The sequence below is a fragment of the Mustela nivalis genome, assembly GCF_964662115.1.
Source record: "Mustela nivalis genome assembly, chromosome: 6".
NCBI lineage: Eukaryota > Metazoa > Chordata > Mammalia > Carnivora > Mustelidae > Mustela > Mustela nivalis.
Window position 1 is genome coordinate 126,291,045 of NC_139025.1, and position 25,315 is coordinate 126,316,359.

General features: G+C 44.5%; 1 protein-coding gene across 3 annotated transcripts in view; it reads right to left on the reverse strand.

Annotated features, from left to right (window-relative positions):
• Positions 1 to 25,315, reverse strand: part of ENTREP2 (endosomal transmembrane epsin interactor 2) — a 476,311-nt gene that overhangs the window by 13,272 nt on the left and 437,724 nt on the right. For all 3 annotated transcript variants that reach the window (XM_082736655.1, XM_082736654.1, XM_082736656.1), the window contains 3 exons: positions 16,110 to 16,217; positions 5,923 to 6,083; positions 5,223 to 5,358 (listed from right to left, as the gene is read on the reverse strand). In XM_082736655.1, coding sequence (XP_082592781.1) covers positions 5,223 to 5,358; positions 5,923 to 6,083; positions 16,110 to 16,217 — 405 coding nt within the window. The remainder of the gene's footprint in view (positions 1 to 5,222; positions 5,359 to 5,922; positions 6,084 to 16,109; positions 16,218 to 25,315) is intronic.

Here is a 25,315-nt window from a genome sequence, read left to right on the forward strand (position 1 = left end):
AGTTGAAATCTGAGTTTAGCAATAAAGGCTTATAATAGCTCTTGTAGGAGAGGGTTGCTGAGAGGTGAGGCTGTGCCTATGGCCTCATGTGGGACACCCAGAGGCTGCCTTTGCTTGGGCCCAGACACGCTATACTGACCAGTTGTTTTCATTAAAAAGTCCTTTGGGAGGCGCCTGGGTGGCTCAGTCGGTTCCTCTTGAAATCAAGTGGTTCCTCTTGATTTCGGCTCAGGTCAGGATCTCAGGGTTGTGAGATCGAGCCCCACTCTGGGCTCCACACTGGGCAGGGTGCCTGCTTGAGATTCTCTCTCTTCCTCTCCCCCACTCCCCTGCTCTCACGCACCCATGCATGTGCTCTCTCCCCCAAAAAAATAAAAATTAAAATTAAAAAAGTCCATTGGCATTGAACAAATAAGCCAAATCTCCGTTTCTTTTAGGAAGCTCTGTGGCTCAGACCCCCACATGGAAATCCTGCCCTATTTCTGCAGTAAATTTCCTACCCCCGGGGTGGGTCAACCAGCAAATAATCTGATATTATCAGATTTTCTTCGGAGGCAATGTGAAAATGTGAATTAAGATCTTAGGCTAGGGTCCCAAGGCAATCTTTGAAGCAGCTGTGCTATCCAGATTTTTAAATGTAAAGATGATTTCATTTGAAATTATAAATTCTAACCTTTAGGACTTGTGGTTGGCTGCACCTTGGCCATGTCCACTGCCTTTCTCACAATTTCTAGTCTCCTACCTCAGGTTTCCCTCCTGCCTGCCAGATGACCACCAAATTAAAATTCTTGAAGTACTGCTGGATCACGTCAACTCTAAACGCCGAACTCTTCAAAGGCACTGCTTGTAGTCCAACATCCAAGGTCATAAAATCTATACCCAAATTATTTCCATGAAGCTCCTTCATTATCTCAAGCTCCCCAGCCGGGCTCCACGCTGTCTCACCACGGTCTCTGCCCAGGCTGTCTCTTGATGAGCTTCCCCATTGTTCACATGCCCAATCCCACTCAAACTGTCAAGGTTGGTTCCTCCCCGGAAGCCCCAGAGAGGTTTCTTGGAGTCCGTCCTGTCACTACACCAGACTGCTAGTTCCGCGAGGAAGGGACTCTGCTCTGTTCGCAGTTCCATATCCCACAGAACACGGCGCAGTCTTCTGTGGTCCCTGGAATGTAAGACTGTCATCCCTATAGGAAGATCAAACTGGCAAATTCTCGGGAATTTTCTTGTTATAGAAAAGAATGCACCCCTTTTGATCCTGCCCTACAGTTATGGTCTTGAGCCAAGAGAAAGAGAAGGTCATCACAAACGAAGTCTCCAGTCTGGGAGAGTGAATGAATGGGTCAAAGTGAGTGTGCTTGGTCAAGGGGTGTTTTTTCTTCCTGTATTAAAAATCTCCCCCAAATGAGTGGCCTCCTGCCCCTGTACAGACCTCCCATAACACACGTCCTGCTTTTCCTTCTTCTGTCTTCCCCTCTCTACCCAGATGAGTCCTGATAGGCAATTTACATGCCATTTGTCCACAAAGGGAAGTAATTAACCTCTCCCTCCCCCTGGGAGAAAGGATGGTGCTGGAAAGGGGGAGTGGTTCCTTGCTGTGTGCAGGTGGGAGGGCTGCCCTGGGGGAAGGGGCAGCTGGCCCTGCAGCCGTCCCTCTATGGAGGGGAATGGGTTTTTATTAGCTTCCAGACTCCCAGAGGTGTCTGTGGGATTGAAAATTGCTGCCAGACCATGGGGTCAAAGAGGACAGGCCCAGTGAGAGGAGAATGGAGGTGGCCCTTCAATCACGAGCTCCTCACCCAGAGGGGCCGGCCCAGAGAAAGGCCATGCAGACCCGCACTTCTTCCGCAGATCACATTTGCGGAGGGCCGTGTAAGCAGGTGGTTTCTGAGCCGACACAATGTGAGAGAGGCCTTATCAGTGCATTTCAGCTGGGCTGGGCTAAGCTATGATGGTTGGTAGGTTACAGGTATTAAGGGTATTTTCAAATTACAAGGGGGTTGTATCTCTGGTTGTAACCCTATCATAAGTCAAGGAAGATCTGTATTCCATGTTCCAGAAGAAAAGAGTAAACCACATATAAAACACACACACTCATCAGTATCCTTGGGGTGTGCAAGTGTAGGGTAGATCCAATGTTACATGCAAATCCGGAGGCCCCTTCCCACCATCTAGGGTCCTTGATGGGCTGGAGGGGGTGTTTCCCATTCCCATGATAAGGACAACTGTTGGGGGGTTCTCACCATCAGGACTGGAAAGCAAAGGGCTCTGAGAAGTCTGGCTGCTCCCCACAGGGTAGTGGGCCCAAATCACTCATCCTTCCGTGGCATTCTGTGTTCTGGAAATGGGAATGAAACCTCACAAAAGGGAGGACAGAGAGGTGGGCCACAGCTGGTCCCCAGAATGGAGCTAAATTTCTGTGATGGCAATTAGCAGCAGGTGGAAGGGTGACACAGAGCTCCTTCTTCTGCCCAGGGCAGCTGTGGAGAATCACACACCTCTGGGCTTATTGGGGTCTCAAGGTCCATGGATGGCCCTGCCTGGTGTCCCTGCTGGTTACAGGGCAGAGCAGACCATCTGAGGCTGGGTTAGTCTCCCTCTCCTTGCCCCTCTGTGGACTTCCCTCCCCAACCTTGGCTCAGCTGCTCCCAACCCCCAGGCCCTTCCAAAGCCCCTTGGTAAGTCCCCACGCCCCAGGCCAACAATCCTCCTAACTATCTCCTACCTTCTCTCCTCTTGGCCAAGTGTCTCACAAGAGTGAGCAACTCCAGTTCTCAGGGTATCCCTGGAAAAGCAGCCCTGCAGGAGCTAGAGCTTAGGTAGGAACACAAATTCTCAGCAGGATCCCCTTCCCAGCTACTGACTCAGAAACTCCCGGGGTGGGCTAAGCCTGGGATGCCCACTGGAGTCCAAAAACTACTGGCTCACATCCCTCCTACAAGTCCTGATGTCCCATCCCCTCCTCTGTCCTTGTAGCTTCTCAAAGTATTGCCATTCTGTAGGGCTCTCCCTGCAGAACCTCCCAGTTCCCCAGAATTGGTGACCATCTCGGTGGCTAACATGGATCTCTCCAAGGCCCCAAGCTATAGATCCTGTCACCTGGTGGACACCTGCGTGGATGTTCTGATGATCTCAGAACCAACTGGGCTGCCTGGGTAGGTCACCCTCTACCCATGTCATCCTCCTTGCAGATTCATCCTGAGCGGCTTTCTGTTTGAGGATATGCATGCTGCACTGTTCCTCCTTTTGAGTCTTGTGACCTGCCACCCACTTAGCCTGAGCCTTCAGCTCACATAGACTTCCTGGAATTCCCCAAGTAGAGATGGATGTGCCTGCCCAGTGTCCTCCAGCAGGGCTTGGGGCTCCCCTCAGAATACTTATAACTTCCTTCACAGGAGACAGTTCCCCTTGATAACACTGATCTGAATTATTTTTATCATAAAGAGGAAAATAAATCACTTCAGAAAGGCAGAATTTTCCACTCAGCTTTTTACAGAATTCAAGAGAAGTTCAATTATTTTAAGTTTAGAAATAAGATTTCACAGTCACACTTTGCATCTCCACTAATGAATCCCACCCCAACCCCAACCCCAGGCAGCTCCTACACAACTGCTTCTACTGTGGATAGGAAAAAGGTCAAGAGTCCTTGATCACTCCCGGTCTGCCATCTGCAGCTTGATGAGCTGGTCCAGGACATTTCAGGGCAAGAGGTGGTGGAGAAGGAAGGCCTAGGGGGTCAGGTGGTGAGCACCATCGCCTGCACCAGGGTGGGCTGGGGCAGCCTGAGGAGTCCCGCCCAGGTGACCCTCAAAGAATATCTTTCTTGCAAAAAATGTGTAGCCAACGTCCTGCTGGGCACAGAGGTAAGCACTTCTTGCCTTTTCTTCCTGTCCCACAACTGTCAGGCCTGCAGAATGTGATCTCCCTTGTGGATGTGATTGTTTCTAGAGGCTTGTGGAAGCTGAGTCTGAAAAGCCATTGTGTAAAACCATTTCTCACCCACAGAGGTCCCTTAGGGCCAGGCGCTCCTCTGTGGGGGGCTGAGGAAAGGACAAGCACTACCTCCTGGTCTTCTCACCACATGGCCTTGAGACCTCAAAGGGACAGGGCGGACATCAGAAGGTCTGGGCTAGATGTGAGACCCGCACTCCATCCTGGTAGGTGACTTGGGATCCTGTCTGAAGGTTCTGTGCTGCTGAGAAGCCCATAGGTATGTGGGTCCAGATGGGTTAGGGAGAGCTCAGTGGTGCCCTTCAGATGCTCCTGGTTCTTGTTTGCATACCCTCTTCTGCCCAGGGCTCAGGGCCCAGAACTGGCTGCAGTCCCCATTCTTGGCAGGATTTCTCAGTTCCCCTGAATGTGCCCCTTCTCAGCTTGACTGCTGTGCTCACCCATGGGCCCCCAGTTCTGGGCCTTCCCCAAACCCTGACCTGCACTCAGGTGCTATGTGAATTTTGAGAGTTCACATCTCTCTGCTCTGGCTTGTGGCCTTCGATATTCAGGAGTGACAATTGTGATGACGACAATGATGATGACAATATCATAAAAAGGGGCAACTAATGTTTGCTGAATCAGAACCTACTCTATGTCAGGTGCTGTGCTGGGTCCATTCCACACATTCCATTCCATCCTATGTGCCTGATACTATTATCCCCATTTTATAGGTGAGGAAACCAAGAATCCACCAACGCATCCCCCCAGTGCGTGCCCATTGTGGGTCAGGGACCCCAAGGCAATGGGAGTGCCTGACTCACCAGGCTCAGAGGAAGCCACCTACACCTTGCCTGGTGGCTCAGGCACTTTCCTGGCCTATGGCCGCCAGGCCTCATGCAGGACCAGGGATCTGGCATGGCTCTCTCAACTCCCCAGTAGACAATGACAGAGGTATGTCACGGACACAGGCCAGAGTCCCCTGAGTATTCAGTTCATAGCCTGAGCTCTATCCCTAGGGGGGTCTCTGCTCATGGCTTTTAACCTGTATCAGCTCCTTCTGCACCGTGTCCCCAGACACACCAGCCAGACTTCAGCTCAGGTGCATCTGAGAGGAGCCAAGGGAGAGAAGCTCAAACACTGGGACTGGCGTCCTTGGACTTGGGGTGGGGTCTCTGTAGGTCTGACTCTCTGAGCCTGCTGCCTTCTCTCCACAAGATCACAGAGAGAAATACAAATGCAAGGAGTGTGTCTTAGTACAGTGAACTGGCTTGTCTGGGGTGGGGAGGTCTCACCTGGCTGGTGGTGGTTGGGCCCACCACGGCCTCGTAGGGTGGGGGAAGTTCCGTGGGGTAGAGCAGGCCAGGACTGTTGATGGCAACATCATACAAAGTGCTGAATGGAGAGGGAGCAAAGTCCAAGTGGAGGCCCCTGAAAAGGCAGAACCATCCCATTGTCACTCCTGGGATGGGGGAGGGGATCCTGAACTGCTGACCTTTCTCTTAAAGGCAATCAGAATGTCTTTTGTCAGGGTTTCCCTTGGTCGAATACTCATTTTGTTTGTGAAATAAAAGTCTCATTCCCTAGGCAGTTTTACCTTTTTTTTTTTTTTTTCCCCTGGAGAGAGGTCGACAAACCCTGTCCACTGAAATTAAAATAATCATAGAGCCGATTAAATCTTTAATTAAATTTTACAGGTCCTCTTAATGACCATAACTCAGCGGCAGTTTTCTTTCATGAGAACGTAATGGAGCCGTTCTTGTGGGGCTAGGTTTGCTTTTGTTGTTGCACGGCGGCAATACCAAGAGAAACGTTCTCTCTCAAAGCCAACATTCTCTCTTTTCACTGTTCACGCTCTGGTCTTTAATCAAACATGCTCTCTTATGTTCACTCTCCTCTGCTCAGCTGCCCCACTGAAAACGAGGGTGGCTGTTGCAAGTTCCACCTCCCCTACTGTCCGCATAGTTCACTGCCACCATCACCAGAAAGACCAACCTGTGGGCTTCGGCTGTGGGCGTGCAGGTGTACTCTGGCGGGTAATAGGGTGGAGGTGGGAGTGGGGGTATGAACTCATCGAAATCCAGGGTCTGGTGGAGCACGGTGCCATGAGGGGTCACACAGGCCGGGCTGGCAGAATGCACCCTTTGTGGAAGGAACTGGAAAACAGAGAGATTCAGAGTTATTTGGGACATCTTGTGTGGCTTGTGTCTAATTAAGCTAATTATCCATAAGCTTTAATGATTCGTTTGGAACTTATGTAATTTAAACTGTTGGACTGTGACGGCAAAACACACACTTAAAGATGATGGCTCCGTGAGGAATGCCTCGCCCCCACAGCTTCTTCGTTAGGCTTTGTTTCTCACAATGCTACACAGAATGCCTCCATTCTACGGAGAAATGCAGTCTGGGAAGTCTTTAATTCCACCCCCACCCCTAAATATTTCTCTTTAGATTATACTACTCAAAGCCTGTGGGTTAAAATGGTGCCTAATGTCCATGATTTAAGATAGCACTTCCTTAAGTGCATTCATGAGAAAACACCAGCCCCTCAAGATGTTCCTCTACAGCCCCTCCCAAATTCCTACAGTGAAATAAATTTGGGAAATGCTACATAGTGTTGTACTCCCTTTTTGGTGCCTTGTAGTGCATGTTTGTGTGTTAAAGCTCCTGAGAAGGTCTGCACCAATAAATTAAAAAATACATAAATAAATAAATAAATAAATAAATAAAATCTGTTTAATCCATTAAAGGAATATTCTCAAATATTTCATTATGGGTCCTTTTGGACACATGGTATCTATGAACACTTCTCAGTCCTAGAGATTCATAAACTCTGTAAAACACTGCTCTAAAGGAAAAGAATCATAAGCTCCAAAACATCCTGTGGGGCAATCTTAAAACCAAGACACTGCTTGAGCAAACTGAGATAAAATTGCTTAAACAAAAAGAATCCTGCCTCTGCCTAGCTTTCCAGTCTGAGCCATTGCTCCAGTTCCAATCAACACTTCACTGTGAGTGCCTGCAAGTACAAGGAGATCTATGCTACTCAAATGCTACACTCTGGGCTATCCACCACATGAACAGTGAGACAATCAGCTGTGTATGGCCAAGCAAGAACAGTTCTGCTAGTAAACAAGCTCTCCAAGCACTGTGTGGGGGCCTGGAGTCTACAAAGGGTTAATGAAGATGACATCTGAACAGGTCTGACGATTGGGAGGTAGGCTTACAAGAAGGTGCTCTAGGCTCAAGAAGAACAGGTGAGCTAGTGAAAGATGTGTTTAAGAAAAGCAAATTTACATAAGACCCTAGAAGTTAATACTGGAGGCACTGAGGCGGGGGCTAGGGAGTGTGCTGGAGCTGGGAAGCAGTGCTATTAAAGTTGTGTGGTAGGAAGAACCTTCTGGCAGCTGTGCTTAGGGTAGTCTGGACTTCTTAGGAGGCTGGGATGGTAGGATATTTTTGCATGAGCAAGGGTGAGGTCATGATTCTGAATATGGCCAAATACCATTAAATCCAGACTTAGAGAGAAAGAAAAGTGACCGTGTCCACATATGTAATGCATCAGACTGAAATCATCTCATGTGGCGCTTTTTTTTTTTTTAAGATTTTATTTATTTGGCAGACAGAGATCACAAGTAGGCAGAGAGGCAGGCAGAGAGAGAGAGGAGGGAGCAGGCTCCCTGCTGAGCAGAGAGTCGAATATGGGGCTCGATTCCAGGGCCCTGGGATCACAACCCGAGCTGCAGGCAGAGGCTTTAACCCACTGAGCCACTCATGTGGCTCTTCTTAACACACAGAGCACATTCCTTGCCTTTTCAGCAGGTCTGAGCTGTGGCTTTAATTGTCTGAAACAGAGGTGAGTCAGTGGCTAGGAGCTGGTCGAATGTGTGTCTGTCATCCTGTGCCTTGGAAAGCTGTCAGCCCTGATGTGCATTGCACAAAGCTGAGCAGTTAGGACAAGGCCAAATGTCCTTGAAGTCTAATAGGGACATATTTTGAATGAGTCTCTATCAGAAATTAGAAAAATCAATAACAAACTCAAGCATGAAATGCAAAAGTCAACATGCTTTCTTATTAAAGGTACAATCCCACCAGGAGCGGGAACAACAAGCATTTTCAACGAGAAAGGCAAGACACTTCAGATGATCCTATTAGCCGGTTTAAATGCGTAGATGCTGCCATACACCAGAGGTGTTTTAAAAGCTAAATGACAGTTTTAACCACTTCTGCTCTAAACGCCAGATCACCTTTCCAGTGGTGTGTGGCTCCATTTTCAGGGAAGTGACTCAGACTCAGCTTATTGCAAACTGAGCTTTCACCTAGGTTCCTCAACCTTCCCAGGAGGAAGTCTGCAAGTAACTCTTGACATACACCCTCCTCCACAACAAGGTGGGGTCTGTCTTCAAGTCCAAGGTTACCTGCTTAGAACTCTTCTTTGAGATGTTAGAGCTAGAAGTCTGCAAACCATGTTTCCCAGACTCCCTTGTCAGTTGGCTTCCTGTTGGGCTCTGCCTACAGGGGGCACTAGAGGGAGAATGGAAGAAGACCGCTACTGGTCTGCTCTTTCCCCACTCCTACCCTTGTGTTCCATGGAAGCTGCCTCCGTGGCTGCTCATTTCTGTGTCTGTTCTCTCTTCCCGGATCCCCACTTCCCTTTCGCCTGGCAACCTCCTTGTCATCCTTCAGGACTGACAGGAATGCTTCGTGCCCAGCCCACACCTCACCATGCTGCGTGTTCTCATGTCTACAGATCAGTGGCCAGGCTCAAAGACTGAGCCTGCATTGGGCTGTGGTGGGTGGAAAACCGGCTCTGAATCACCACTTCTTCCCCAGGTGGTCCTCCCTGTTCTGGGCCATCTGCAAATATTTTGTTTGTTCCATGTATGGTGGAGTGGTGTTGGTACCCAACTGAAGTGTTCCCACACCTGATGTGAGCATTATTATTGCCCAGCACTCGTCATCCACAAAAGAGGAGTGTGCATTTTTTTTAAAGATTTTTTTTTTATTAGAGAGAGAGATTGAGGGTAGGCGGAGAGACAGGTGGGGGGTGGGGGGGAAGCAGGCTCCCCGCTGAGCAGAGAGCCTGACACGGGGCTTGATCCCGGACCCTGAGACCATGACCTGAGCTGAAGGCAGAGACTTAATCCACTGAGCCACCCAGGCACCCCAGGAGTGTGCATTTTAGACCCTGCTGGAGACAAGCCCCTCCTCATCTGTCTGCTCTGGAGAGGGAGTCCCAACTTAGGGGCTACTGTCCTTCCAGGCGCACTGGAACCAGGGAAGAGGGCTGGGGGTACATGGGCCTACAGCAGCTTCCCAAGGCCCACTTAGGAAGACCCTAAAATTTGGTTCTATAAGAACAGTCCATACTCTGGGGTCTCAGAGGGGATGTGAAGAGGTCAGCGGGCCTTGGGTGGCCCTGCCTGATCACTGAGGGTCCATGAGCACATTACTGACCTCTTCGAGTCTTGAACCCCTACTTTGACCTCATCCGGCCTGACAGGGTCACACTGGGAAACACCATTTCTGTCACAGACCCAGATGGTGTGGCTTAAACAAAGGACCGTATCACTGATATTTGCTCTGCAGTCCCTACAACTCCCTCTCCTGCCATGCAGGAAGAGGGAGGAGTGAGGAGTGAAGGGCAGGACAAGGGGCTGGTATTTCCAGGACGTCCTCTGAGTTCTGAGCAGCTTCTCCTCTTCCAGGCTCCAGGACGGGTCTGCCAGCCTCTTTTCACACCCCTCCCCAGACTCCTGAGCAGAGGCGGCCTCTCTGGTTCACTGGGGAGCAGAGCACACTCTCCTGGCTTCCCCGCCACACTCCTGAATGGCTCCTGAATGGATCACGCACATCTCTGAGATTTCCCATAAGGACTAAGAAATACAGGGCCACAGCTTTCTTCCTCTACCCTTGCTGACTCTTGGGAGAAATATGCTAATATTCCTTAATTGACCTCGCGTTGCCAACCGACTAGATGAGCTGGGCTTTGTCTCCACACTCCAAACACCGGAGTCATGCCCACCAGAAACACATTGCTGCTCTCTGGTCCTGCTACCACCCCAGGGACGTTCCCTTCCAATTCAGGGCACGGGGTGCCTTCCCCAGCAGCTAATGCCTAGGTTAGTTACGACCATAATCTATAACGAACTATGAATGCAGGCAGAAAATCTTGCTTGTGCTATGAGAACCAAGTTGAATGCTTTGGGGAGACTTGACAAAGGAGCACAGCTGAGTAGAAAGTGCTGCCAAGCCGGGTCCTGGCAAGGCAGGCATAAGGGAGCAGAGAGGAGTCAAAACATCCGGGGGAACTCTGCGTTCTGCTCACTTTGCAGGTGTCACTCTAATTTAAAGGAACGGAATCTGGAAATTACAGACGGTGCTGTTTTCCATAAGTTTATACAGGAAATATAACTTGGTACACTGATATTCAGATCCCCAATCAAACAGAAGGTCTTGGCCCCAGATCAAAACCCTGGTAGACAAATGTTCATCTGCATATTTAAAGTCACAACGTTTGCAGCATCTACACGTTACACTGTTAGGATTGTCTGTTGTAACTAGCTTTTTGACACAAATCAGGGAGTGCCTGGGTGGCTCAGTCAGTTAAGCATCCATTCTTGATTTTGACTCAGGTCAAGATCTCAGGATTGTGAGATCCAGTCCTGCATCAGGCTCTACACTCAGCACAGGTCTGGATAAGAGGTCCCCCCCCGAAAATAAATAAATAAAATCTAGAAGAAAGAAAGAAAGGACAGAGAGAGAAAAAGAGAGAAAGAAAGAGGAAAGGGAGGGACAGAAGGAGGGAGGGGGACGGAGAGAAGGAAGGAAGAAAGATTGATTAATCAGACATCCTTTGGTCCTAGTCTGATAGATAAGTAGCATCTACCAGATAAATAAAATCTTTAAAAACAAAACAAAACAAAACAAAAAAAAAAAGGAAGACATGGAGATGTTTCCGGTAAACCCAGACCTCAAGGAAGGTCACTATGGGTCCAAGAAGGGCCAGCCTCCATGAGGCGCTAATGAACTGGGGTGAGCTGGAGAGGTGAAGATGCTGGTGAACTTGAGTGATTCTGGGAGTTCCAGGCTTGGGGGTGTCCCTGACCGCAGCACCCTTTGCTAGCTCCATGGGCAAGCCCACAGTTAGCACACCTGTGAAAGTCTTGGCACTCTGTCTGCACTTTCTGGAGGCCTTCTGCTTGACAGGGCACACGACTCATGTTGAAAACATAAATGACAATAATAAAAGATAAAGTTCACAAGCAAGTGCCTAATGGAGATGCATGTAATAGCATATGATGTCCCTTAGGGTAAAGTGGCTGGTAATAAAGTTCATGGGGAGGAAAAGAGATGAATAGAGAAATGGAGAAAATGAGATTACACTCAAGAAATAAAACTAAAAATGTGAGATCAGAGGTACTTTGGAGGTAAAAGCTTTCTCCGCTAAACTGTATCAATAAACTGAATTTTATCATCAGTTTTCCTTTTATCACTATTTCCAAAACGTATTAGAGTGCTCTAGCTTTATAAATTCTGATGCTAAGATGCTGGCGAGGATGTGGAGAAAGGGGAACCCTCCTACACTGTTGGTGGGAATGCAAGCTGGTGCAGCCACTCTGGAAAACAGCATGGAGGTTCCTCAAAATGTTGAAAATAGAACTGCCCTATGACCCAGCAATTGCACTATTGGGTATTTACCCTAAAGATACAAACGTAGTGATCCAAAGGGGCACGTGCACCCGAATGTTTATAGCAGCAATGTCCACAATAGCCAAACTATGGAAAGAACCTAGATGTCCATCAACAGATGAATGGATAAAGAAGATGTGGTATATATACACAATAGAATACTATGCAGCCATCAAAAGAAATGAAATCTTGCCATTTGCGACAACATGGATGGAACTAGAGCGTATCATGCTTAGCGAAATAAGTCAAGCAGAGAAAGACAACTATCATATGATCTCCCTGATATGAGGAAGTGGTGATGCTACATGGGGGCTTAAGTGGGTAGGAGAAGAATAAATGAAACAAGATAGGATTGGGAGGGAGACAAACCATAAGTGACTCTTAATCTCACAAAACAAACTGAGGGTTGCTGGGGGGAGGGGGTTTGGGAGAAGGGGGTGGGATTATGGACATTGGGGAGGGTATGTGCTTTGGTGAGTGCTGTGAAGTGTGTAAACCTGGTGATCACAGACCTGTACCCCTGGGGATAAAAATATATGTTTATAAAAAATAAAAATTATATTACAAAAAATAAAAAAAAATTAAAAAAAAAATTCTGATGCTAGGCATAAAGCTTTTCATCTCATGTATACATGCCTTCATGATGAGCTCCAAAAATGGTTAATTATCCCAACGCGCAGGCCCTCAGAAGCAAGGAAGGAATTAGGGGTTCCCTCCATGCCAGGCTAACGTCCTTGCTCTGAGTCACTCTGAGGTCTGGGGTGCCCCATGGTCTTTGGTGCATAAATGAATTATCTTGCTTCCCGTTTCTGTGTTTTGGGAGCAGAGCTGGAACTTAAAAGTACTAGTAAAACAATGTGTGTGCAGACACCTCCAAGATCTTTAAAACTTTGTATCTCAATCCCTCATGACTGTCCCACCCACACTGAAATAGAGAGCAATTGATCTAGGACCCTCTTTCACTCAATCTTTCCAAAGCACTCATTTTTTTTTTAATTTATTTCTTTTCAGTGTAACAGAATTCATTGTTTATGCACCACACCCAGTGCACTCATTTTTTAAATAAGAGAGACAATGATCCTTTTTGACACTTACATTTCATTGGCTTCTATAATAGTACAATATGCACTTATAAGCCAAATACCACTGGCTTAGACCGTTTTGGGGACAGCTACAACTGACACTTAGAAAGCTTGTGACCCAACTGCTGGGAGCAGAGATGGCATGTGGGTGAACCAGAGAGGTTGCCGGTGGGTAGCTATGCTGTGGGGAGCAGGCAGCACATCTTATATGTGGGATGGAGAACCGTGGCTCTCCGGCCAGTGGGTTCAGCACAGGTGGACGAAGGGAGCTATAACTGTATGCAGAAGGAGCTTACAGTAGTGCCATCTGCACAGGACTATCAAAACCAAAATCAAAACCGAGAAACCACACAAGCATCCACACATAGAGAAATGGCTCATTAACGTTGCATGCACAGTATCGTTCAATATAGACATGAAGACATTGTTGTGTACATTGACCTAGAGGGATGTCCTTTATCATTTCAGGTTACAAAATCAAGTTGCAGAGCGATATGAATGGTATGATCCCCTTTGGTTAAAAGGAAGGCATAACATGGGGTACCTGGCTGGTTCAGTTGGTTAAACATTTGCTTTTAGCTCAGGTCCTGATCTCAGGGTTGTGGGATCGAGCCCTGCTTTGGGCTCCCCTCTCAGCAGGAAGTCTGCTTCTCTCTCTCTCTCTCTCTCTCTCTCTCTCTCTGATAAATAAAATTTTTAAGAAACAAAAAAAGGAAGACATAGCAGAAGGAGGAAGAGAAGGAAGAATGGAGAGAAGCAAGGAAGGAGGAACAAGGAAAATAGACTATTTGTATATGTTAATATAAACACTAAGAAATCAATAAAGAAATGGAAGGATTCGCTGCAAAGTTTCCTTAGGAGAATGAGGAGGAAGAAAGTAGCTTATTAACTTTGTCTTTATATATCTCTGTATTTTACTTGTTTCAGTGATCATATATTACTTCTTTAATTCAACAGTCTAATGAAATAAAGTAAGGAAATTAAAGTCAATTACACCTGAATAAAGCTGAAAAAAAAGGAGAAGACTTTTCTAAAAAGTTAAAAAGAGCTGCTGAAGCATGCTCATGAATAACTCGATTCCAGGTTCCATCCCTCAGGGCGAACCATGAGTCCCTGTGCCTCCTCACTTCTCCTTCTTCCAGGGTGCAGCCTGTGTAGCCAGCCTTGCCCAGCCTCTGACCCATGTGGTAAAAGCCAACCTTCTCCAGGTGGGCCACCAGGGTTTTTCAAAGTCCACGCACATGGATTATCTGATTCCTCTCTCAGCGGCCACTGAGGACAGCAGAGCATGAAGAGTCTTGCATAGAGCTGAGGAAACTGGGATGAAGAGGCAGCCTAAGGTCATGCACAGGTCATACAAAGCACCATGGTCATATGCCCCCAGTTCCCTTTAATGCCGCCGCCTCACCCCCCAAGACACTGCAGGTCAGCAGCATCGCCAGAGACTTTCAAGGAGAGTAGAGCCTTGTCTGGTCCCACAGCCCTAGTCACAAAGGGAAAAAGACTCGCCAGCAGGAACTTAACTGATTTCTACTTCTATGTCAGGGGTTAGAAGCGAAGTTACCCACAGATACTCAGCCATGGAACAACCATGGGCTCTGAGGGCAGCTGTTGTCCTGGTGACCACACCTTACCTCCCTGTGGTATTTTACAGTCGACAGAGTACATCAAGGACTGTGGCATTCACAGTCATGGCTCCAGGACATTCCTAATAACAAACCAATATTCCCCTTGCATTTAAGAGTCAAGTAGGTCACACTTCTTGAATGTTCACCAGGTATGCCATTCGGTCCATCTCAGAGGTGAGGAAACCGAGGCTCAGGCGGGTTCGGTGACATGTCCAGAGTCACTTTCTTCATACACAAAATAGGTGGGACTCAGATGAAGACACAGCTGATGCCAGGCCCAGGATGGTAGGCCCGCAGGTGAGCCACATGGTGGAATGATAGCGTGAGCCTACATCAATGTGATCACAACTGCATACACCATCACGGCTACCGCACGCCTCCTTCGGATTTAGTTGGTAATTTTCATTCTAATGCTTCAAACCGGGGAAGGCAAACTTTTATATTTACAGCCCTTTGGTTCTGTTAGGTTGGTCAAATTGGTATGACGTTTACAGATCAACGGTAAAATCTGCAGAGGTGAGTAGAACCCCACGGTACTTAACCTTTTCTTTATACAACAGGCCGGAGAAAATCACCAACATGAGGCCTCGGTGAGCGAGGCCAAAAGTTCATTGCCACTGAATAACTGCTTAATTAAATCCCTTTCAGAAAACTGCCACCCCTCTGAAAGGTCAGGCCCGGCTGTGACAGCTGTGTAGATATACACTGAGACAAAGGGACGGACGTTGCATGTGATTAGAACCAATGAATTTTTAACGTCTTGGTAATGATGCTTTCTGGCCCTGTAACTTGAGGAACTGATGTATTGCCATGGGGTAGATGAGAAAAAGTAAATCAAACAGTCCACTGCAAGAACAGCTTGCTTTTTCATTCATGCGACACATAAAACATTGAGGGGGAGGCAGGGCGGGTCTCGAAGAAGCAAAGAGACACACACACACACACACACACACACACACACACACGATTTCTACCCTTAGCCTTAGACAACCATGTCTTCCCATCAGTTTTTCTTTATCGTGCTGATTTTAGCGGTAACATACTGAGAACTGTGGGCTGTGTTTTATTCACGTTGAATAAATGAAGAGCCTTCATTATTAATTAAGCATGTACTTATAGACGTGTATTAATAAGTGTGTGACCCTTGCTCCTGGTCTCATTCCTCTCCCTTGGGAGCGGCAGTTCTTCAGCTGTAAGGCTTTGGCTGGGTGGGGGGAGGGGAGCAAATGATGGCCAGCCAGTCACTCTGCCACTAGATTATGAGCTCAGGGTTAATGAGCAAATCTAAAAAGCGCAGATGAGCAGGTTTTTTTCTTTCTTTCTTTCCTTTTTTTTTTTTTTTAACTTGAAAAGGACTCATTTTCTAAAAGCAACTTCCTTTTATTAAAAGAGAATTCCAAAGCTGGAGGAAGGCACCTTGCTCTGGAGGTCCTGGACCCAGAGGATGTCTAGGGCTATCTAGGACTGTCTCTGAAATTGCTCAAGAGCACACACTGGGGGTCATCTAGACAGGTATGACGGTGCCTGGACTCCGTTAACACACAGTTCCAACAAAGCCTAAAATAAATACATTAATGGCACCAAATGTATAGGTCCTCGGTCTTCCAGAGGACAGCATGAGGTGACCACCAAGCTCCACGGACTCTCAGAGTCTGTCATCCCTGGGGCTTCTGGTTGGAAGCCAGAAGAGTCCACTCTCCTTTAGTTTCAAAAAGGCTGGAGGAGAAGGGGGTCAGTGTCACTATTTTGAGTGTGCTTGGGAAGGAAGGGGCCCACTCACCATCTGGAGGACATCGGAAGAGACCATCTGCATACAGCACATGGCCGTGGCCAACGCACACACGATGGTGGAGAGGACATTGAGGGCACACACGCTGAAGAGGAGATCCTGGGAGAGAAAAATGCAGCAGAATGTCAGTCTCCTCTCAACAACCCAGATGGCAGATCCTTAGCTTTTCCATCAAGGTCCAGAACGAGTGTGACCAGTTGCCCTCCACTTCCCAGAGGTTTTCTTTTGGAGTTTGTTTTAATAATCAAAACTGGCCTTTAATATAGACACATTTGTTTACCCTTCTACAATGCTGACTGAATTATTCTTAGATACTGAAGGATGTATTTCACACTTTTGGTCATTATTAGGCACTCACTGTCTAAGAAAATCTTGAACTCACCAACATTTAAGTAGGGGGCAATTGTTTTCAATTATACAATGCAACTTAAAATCTTGAAAACTAGTAAAATGCCAAGTAAAAAATTTTTTTTCTTTTTATTTATTTGACAGAGAGAGAGAGATCACAAGTAGGCAGAGAAGCAGGCAGAGAGAGAGGAGGAAGCAGGTTCCCTGCCAAGCGGGGAGCTCAATGCGGGGCTCGATCCCAATGACCTTGAGACCATGACCTGAGCCAAAGGCAGAGGCCCCAACCCGCTGAGCCACCCAGGCACACCGCCAAGTTTTTAAATTAAACTTTTTGCCTTCAGGTAACGGCAGATTCACAAGCAGGTGTAAGAAATAATACAGAGAAGCTCTGTGGACCCTTTGCCCAGGTTCCTCCATGGTAGCATCTTGTAAAAACCATAGTGAAATATCACAACCAGGATTGACGGTGATGCAGTCAAGACACAGAACATTTCTGTCACCATGAGGATCCCTGCCCCACGTTGACCTTTCAGAGACACACGTACTTCTCTCCCCTGCTCCAGCTCCATCTCCCATTACCAACCCCTATCAACCATTAGCCTGGCCTCCATTTTTATAATTTTGTCCTTTCAAGAATGGTACACAAGTGGAATCATACAGCACGTAACCTTTCAAAATTGGCTTTTTTTACTCATAGTAATTCCATCAAGATTCACCCACACTGTTGCATGTGTCAGCAGATCATTCCTTTTTATTGCTGAGCAGTATTTCATGGTGAATGTACCACAGTTTGCTTAATCAGGCACCAGATGAGAAATATCTGTGTGGTTTTCAGCTTGGGGCTATTACAAATAAAGCTGCCATGAATGTTTGTGTACAGGTCTTTGTGTTCGTATAAGTTTTTATTTCCCTGGAGAAAATGTCCAAGAATACAATTGCTAGGTCATAGGGTAACTAAATGCTTGGTTTTATAAGAAAGTGCCACATTGTTTTCCAGAGTGACTGAACCATTTTATGTTCCTACCAGAAATGTATGCATGATCCAGTTTTTCTGCTCTCTTGCCCATATTTGGTATCACTATTTTTATTTTAGCCACTCTGATAGGTGTGTAATGATATACCAGTATCATTAAAAAATGATACTGGTTTTAATTTGAAGTTTCCTAATGGCTAATGCTGCTGACTATCTTTTTGTGTGCTCATTTGATCTGTCTATCCTCTTGGGTGGAGTGCCTATTTGTATCATTTGCCCATTTCCAACAGAACCATTTGTTTTTTATGAATTTTGAGAGTCCTTTATGTGTCTTAGGTCTTGGTCTTTTGTCAGGTATGTTGTTTGCAAATATTTTTCCCAGTCTGTAGCTTTTAATCCTCTTCACATAAGTTTTCACAAAACAAAAGTTTCATATACCTTAGGTCCAGCTTACTAATTTTTGTTTTTATGGCTCATGCTTTTGGTGTCAAGATTTTCTCTTATTTTTTTTTAAAGTTTTTATAGTTTTACATTTTACATTTAAGTGTGTGATTCACTCTGAAGTAATTTTTGAATAAAGTGTGGGTTAGGTTGAGGTTTATTTTTGTGTTTCTACTTTTAATCTTGACGTGTTCATTGCTAGATATAGAAATGTGGTTTATATTTGTATATTTATCTGGTATCTTGTGACCTTGGGATTTATCTAGACAATGAGGTCATATGCAAATATTCTATTTCCTCTTTTCCAATTTGTATACTTTTTAATTTTTTCTTGCCTTATAGCACTAGATAGAATTTCAAGTTTATGAATAAGAAGATGAGTGAGATGGTGAGAATAGCTATCTTTGTCTTGTCGAATTTTGTGGAGTTTTAACTCTCCAAGTACAATTCATTGCTCCTTGGGAAATTTGTTCTCTAAAAATAAGCATGATTTACAAAAATGATACAGGAATACCTTGTAGATATCTGAGGTTGTGTTCCAGATCTTTGCAATAAAACAAATATTGCAATAAAGTGAATCAAATGCATTTTTTGGCTTCCTGGTGTATATAGAAGTATGTTTACACTATACTGTTGTCTATTAAGTGTGCATTTATATATGTTTAAGCATTATATCTAAAAAATGTACATACCTTAATTTTAAAATACTGTATTGCTAAAAAGTGCTAAATATCATCTGGGGTTTCGGCAAGTTGTAATCATTTTACTGGTGGAGGGTTTTTCCTCCCTGTTGATGCCTGCTGACTAATTAGGGTAACAGTTGCTGAAAGCTGAGGGGGCTGAAGCAATTTCTTAAAATAAGACAACCAGTTTGCTTCATTGATTAATTCTTCCTTTCATGAAATATTTCTCTGTAGCATGTAATGCTGTTTGATAGCATTTTATCCAAAGAACTTCTTTCAAAATTGGAGTCAATCAATCCTCTCTAACTCCATTTCTGCTTCATCAGCTAAGTTGATGTATTATTCTAAATCCTTTTTTTTTAATTTATTTTTTATTTTCAGCATAACAGTATTCATTATTTTTGCACCACACCCAGTGCTCCATGCAATCCGTGCCCTCTATAATACCCACCACCTGGTACCCGACCTCCCACCCTCTGCCCCTTCAAAACCCTCAGATTGTTTTTCAGAGTCCATAGTCTCTCATGGTTCACCTCCCCTTCCAATTTCCCCCAACTCCTTTCTCCTCTCTAACTTCCCATGTCCTCTATGCTATTTGTTATGCTCCACAAATAAGTGAAACCATATGATAATTGACTCTCTCTGCTTGACTAATTTCACTCAGCATAATCTCTTCCAGTCCCGTCCATGTTGCTACAAAAGTTGGGTATTCGTCCTTTCTGACGGAGGCATAATACTCCATAGTGTATATGGACCACATCTTCCTTATCCATTCGTCCATTGAAGGGCATCTTGGTTATTTCTACAGTTTGGCAACCGTGGCCATTGCTGCTATAAACATTGGGGTACAGATGGCCCTTCTTTTCACTACATCTGTATCTTTGGGGTAAATACCCAGGAGTGCAATGGCAGGGTCATAGGGAAGTTCTATTTTTAATTTCTTGAGGAATCTCCACACTGTTCTCCAAAGAGGCTGCACCAACTTGCATTCCCACCAACAGTGTAAGAGGGTTCCCCTTTCTCCACATCCTCTCCAACACATGTTGTTTCCTGTCTTGCTAATTTTGGCCATTCTAACTGGGGTAAGGTGATATCTCAATGTAGTTTTAATTTGAATCTCCCTGATGGCTAGTGATGATGAACATTTTTTCATATGTCTGATAGCCATTTGTATGTCTTTATTGGAGAAGTGTCTGTCCATATCTTCTGCCCACTTTTTTGATATGATTGTCTGTTTTGTGTGTGTTGAGTTTGAGGAGTTCATTATAGATCCTGGATATCAACCTTTTGTCTGTACTGTCATTTGCAAATATCTTCTCCCATTCCGTGTGTTGCCTCTTTCTTTTCTTGACTGTTTCCTTTGCTGTGCAGAAGCTTTTGATTTTGATGAAGTCCCAAAAGTTCATCTTCGCTTTTGTTTCCTTTGCCTTTGAAGACATATCTTATGTCTTCAAAGGCAAGAAGTTGTTGTGGCTGATATTGAAGAGATTACTGCCTATGTTCTCCTCTAGGATTCTGACGGATTCCTGTCTCACATTGAGGTCTTTTATCCATTTTGAGTTTATCTTTGTGTACGGTGTAAGAGGATGGTCGAGTTTCATTCTACATATAGCTGCCCAGTTTTCCCAGCACCATTTATTGAAGAGACTGTCTTTTTTCCACTGTATATTCTAAATCCTTTGTTAACATTTCACCAATCTTCACAGCATCTTCTCCAGGAATAGATTCTATCTCAATAAATCCTTTCTTTATTCATCCATAAAAATCAACTCCTTCATCCATAAAAATCAACTCCTCCTTAACTCAAGTTTTTTTTTGTTTGTTTGTTTGTTTTTTTCCATGAGAGGGAAGCAATCCAGTCCCATCTTCAGGCTCCACTTCCAATTCTAGTTCTGTGGCTGTTTCTACCACATCTTCAATTACTTCTCCACCACCGAAGATCTGAACCCCTCAAAGTCATCCAGGAGGGCTAAATCAGTTTGTATTGATGTATGTATTGATATTTTGATGTATGTATTGATATTTTGATCTCTTCTTGTGAATTATGGATGTCCTTAATGGTATCTAGCATGGTGAATTCTTTACAGAAGGTTTTTAGTTGACTTTGCACAGATCCATTAGAGGAATCATAGTCTATAGCTGCTATATAGAAGCTTATGAAATTTCTTTTTTTTTTTTTACTGTTCTGAAAAATACTTGATTTTTTATTGTAATTATAGTATCATTAACATACAGTGATATTAGTTTCAGATGTACAATATAGTGATTAAAAATTCAATACATCACCCAGTCCTTATCATGACAAGTGTCCACCTTAATCCCCATCACCTCTTTCACCCATCCTCCCACCCACCTCCCCTATAGTAACCATCAGTTTGTTCTCTAGAATTAAGAGTCTGTTTCTTGGTTTCTCTCTCTCTTTTTTCTTTGGTCATTTGCTTTGTTTCTTACGTACCACATATGAGTGAAATCATATGGTATTTGCCTTTCTCTGATTGATTCTTTAGCTTAACATTACGTTCTTCAGCTCCATCCATGTCACTCCAAATGCAAAGATTTCATTTTTTTTAATGGCTGAGTAATATTCCATTGCATATATACACACACCATATGTTCTTTATCTATTCATCTACCAATGGGCACTTGGGCTGCCTCCATAATTTGGCTACTGTAAATAATGTTGCTATAAACACAGGGCTACACTAATGAATTGTGTGCCCATTTGAATTAGTGTTTTTGTATTATTTGGCTAAATACCCAGTAGTGTGATTACTGGGTCATAGGGTAGTTCTATTTTTAACTTTATGAGGAACCTCCATATTGTTTTCCAGAGTGGCTGCACCTGTTTCCATTCCTACCAAAAGTGCAAGAGGGTTCCTTTTTCTCCACATTCTCACCAACACTTATTGTTTCTTGTGTTTCTGATCTTAGCCCTTCTGACAGGTGTGGGGTGGTACCTCACTGTGGTTTTGATTTGCAGGAAATATATTTCTAAGAAACAAGACTTGAAAGGCAAAATTACTCCTTGGCCTGTAGGCTGCAGAATGGATGTTGTGTTAACAGTCAAAAAACATTAATTTCATTGTACATCTGTATCAGAGTCAGTCTGTCTTCTGAATCTTTGAAACCAGGCATCAACTTTTTTTCTCTATCTATAGAGGTCCCAGATGGCATCTCCTTCCAGTAGGAGGCTGTTTTGCCTATATTGAAAGTCTACTGTTGAGCATCACCATGTTCATTAATTATCTGAGTTAGATCTTCTGGATGACTGACTGTAGCTTCTCCATCAGCACCTGCTGCTTCACCTTGTACTTTGATGTTATGGAGACGGCCTCTTTCCTTAAACCTCATGAAGCAACTGCTGCTAGCTTCAGACTTTCCTTCTGCAGCTTCCTCGTCTCTCTCAACCTTTGCAGAACTGAAAAGATTTAGGGCCTGGCTCTGGATTAGGCTTTTTGCTTAAAGGAATGTTGTGGCTGGTCTGCTCTATCCAGACCTCTGGAACATTCACCATATCAGCAGTAAGGAAGTTTTGCTTTCTGATCATTCATGTGTTCACTGGAGTAGCACTTTTAATTTCCTTCAGGAACTTCTCCTTTGTATTCACAAACTGGATAACTGGTGCAAGAGGCCTAGTTTCTGGCCTATCTCAACTTTCAACATGAGCTTTTCACTAAGCTTAATCATCTCTAGTCAAAATGAGCCGGGAAATCGCTGGTCAGTGGAGCAGTCAGAATACATATATATTTATCAACTAAGTTCACCATTTATGTACAGGCATGGTTTGTGATGCCCAGAAACTATCATAATAGTAATATCAGAGATAACTGCTCATAGGTCACCATAACAAATATAATAATAATGAAAGTTCGAAGTATTGTGAGAACTGCCAAAATGTAACAGAGACATGAAATGAGTGAATGCTGCTGGGAAAATGATGCCAATAGACTTGCTCGATGCAGGGTTGCCACAAACCTTCAATTTGTAAAAACACAGTATCTGAGAAGTGCAATAAAATGAAGCATAATAAAAGAAGTTATGCCTGTAATGATATGTTCTCTAATTCAATCTTAGTCATACAAACTTATTCAGGCAAAAATATACAAAATATTGTACATACTCAAAAAGCTATCAGGAAAAATGGATCTTTCACCTAAAGACAGTGGTATTAAATAGGCTAGTTTTAATAATTTAACCAAGGGGTTGACAAATCCTCAAGAAGAGATGGGGAATATCACTGTATTTCCTCACTGAATGCTTCATAGATGCATTAGGTATGTGTCCAAATGACTTTCTTGTCTGGGAGATCCCCAGGATCTATTTACTCATAGATACAGGAACCCATATATTCTAATCTATACCATCCTTTAAAAAGGTTCCCCAATCTCCTGTAAATTATTGTGATCACAAAGTCTCTGCAAGCCCTTTCCCTGATGATTATGATAATATTATAGGGGACAAAGTTAACATAGCGTGTTTAAATATATCCCCAAGGTTAAATCATTCAATGACAATGTGAAGACACAGAAGAGTCTTGTTTATAAGATTTGTTAGGCAGAACTGAGCAGGGTTCAGTCTATGGCTAATTATCCCCCACTCCTGAAGTAAGAGTGTTCTGGGCACTCTGAACAATATGGGCACGTGTGCTACTCTCAAACCTGCATCACACACTGTTTCTAAACCTTCTTCCGTGGTTCTTTTCTAAGACAGTTTCTTCCCATGCATGCGCTAATCAATGTCTAGCTGAATACTTCAGGGGGATCCTCTGAAGATCCCAGAGTTCTCTCCCTCCTATTACTCAGTCCTAGGAACTCTAGTCTCCAGGTTTTAGTCTCCCTAGGACTCTTAGCTCTGTGTTCCCAACTCTGGGAGTCTGTAGGGATCCTCCTGAGCTCTCCATCCCTGTGCTGTGACCTGGAGGCTTTTGAAGCTATAAGTTGGGGCTGCCATAGGGCTCACCTCATTTGTTGGCCATATCTCAGGATCATTGTCCCTAGTTGCCTGATATATCTTCATATTCTATTTTGGTTTCTTTTGGCTGGGAAAGTGGGGAGTTGTTTCAAGTGGGATTCTAAATCTAGTTCCTATAATTCCATCTTGGCCAAAAGGTCTTGGTAACTTTCTGGTTTCCATTTCCTACGTGGTTGTAGCAGGGCTTAGACAACTGCTTAAGTAATCTGTGCAATATTACTGTGGTCATCTCAAGTGTCCTCCCTGCTCCTGTAGCCACTAAGGATGGAGCAGGATGGGAGCTCAGCGGTGTTAAAGCACATGCACAGATATGGCTGGAAAGAGTCTAAGGAGCTTGGGTTTTATTTTCTAAGTGATGAGATACCTCTGAAGATGTGTGTTGATGTTGGGAAAGAGAATGCAGCCTATTGTCACAAATGATTGAGAGAGACACCTTTTGTAGGGCCAAGCACAGAGGCCAGGATTTAACAGGTGCTCAGTAAATATGTGTTGAAATGAGAGACTGGCAGCATGGGGGTGATCATCTCACCACTGCTACAGAGGGTTGAAACCAGAGCACATGAAGGAAGCATGGAGACTGGGAGTCTGAGAATGACTTGAAAGCTGAAACCAGGAGAGCATGGTCATTGGTTGGGCACAGACGGGGATAAGGCAGAAGAAAGGAAATTACTCTGAGGCATAAGTTGTAAGTGGGAGCATGATGCCAGCAGTGTGCCTGGGGCCTGAGGGAAAGGAGCAGTCTTCACAGGCAAATAACCAATGTGGTCTGTGACATGTAAAGCTGGTTGCCAGGGACCTGCCCACAGAGATGTTCATAACCACTTGGAAAGGTGGGTCTAGTGCTCATGATGGAGGTCAGGATGGGAGATGCAGACTAGGTGTCATCCCTACAGAGTCGAGATGTTCCTTCCCCTGTGGGTGCCCCTGATATATCTGATGGCCTGGGTTTACTCATTTTCTTCTCCCCCACCAGACTGCAGAGTATTAGGGTGCTCTAGATTTCCTAGAGAAGAGGGCATTCTTGGATGAAATTACAATTCTCACCTTAAAGATACATCAGAGAATAACCCGAGATAGTACACAGAAACTATATATATAGATATATATGTATGTGTATGTATGTGTATGTGTGTGTGTATTTGTGTGTGTGTGTGTGTGTGTGTGTGTGTATATATAATATCTCTCAGGGGGCAATTCAAAACTAGAACCAATATAGGGACATCTCTTAATGGACCATAATCAAAAATATAATCAATACCCTTAATTTTGTCCTCAATCTAAAAATTTCAACTTTATTGACCATATATTCCACTGTCATTAAAACAAATGCCTTTCCGAAAAGAACATTAATTTTGTATATACTTTCATTTGCAACCAAATAAAACTACTCACAGAAAAAAATAAACACAACACAGATCACAACTTTTTTTGAATAGGCCTCATGAGGCAAGTGCTGCTTTATGTTTCATGGAGTGTATTCATTTGAAATACACACCAAAGACTTTTTTCCCCCTTCTTCCAGCTGTTAAAATGCTTGGCTTTTCTTTCTTTCTTTTTCTTTTTTTTTTTTCTAGATAATGGCACACCACCTGAAATCATGCTTATGTGTTTCTTTGGAATTCTCTTTCTGGCTTAAATAACGCCTTTACTTCTGCCCTTTGACAGCTTTATCAGAGAATCTTCTGCAAGTACTGAAATCCATGTTCTATAAAATATTTTTATAAGGTCATTCAAAATGGCAAGTGTGAAAACAAGGCAGGTCTTCACTGTGGATGCTAAGT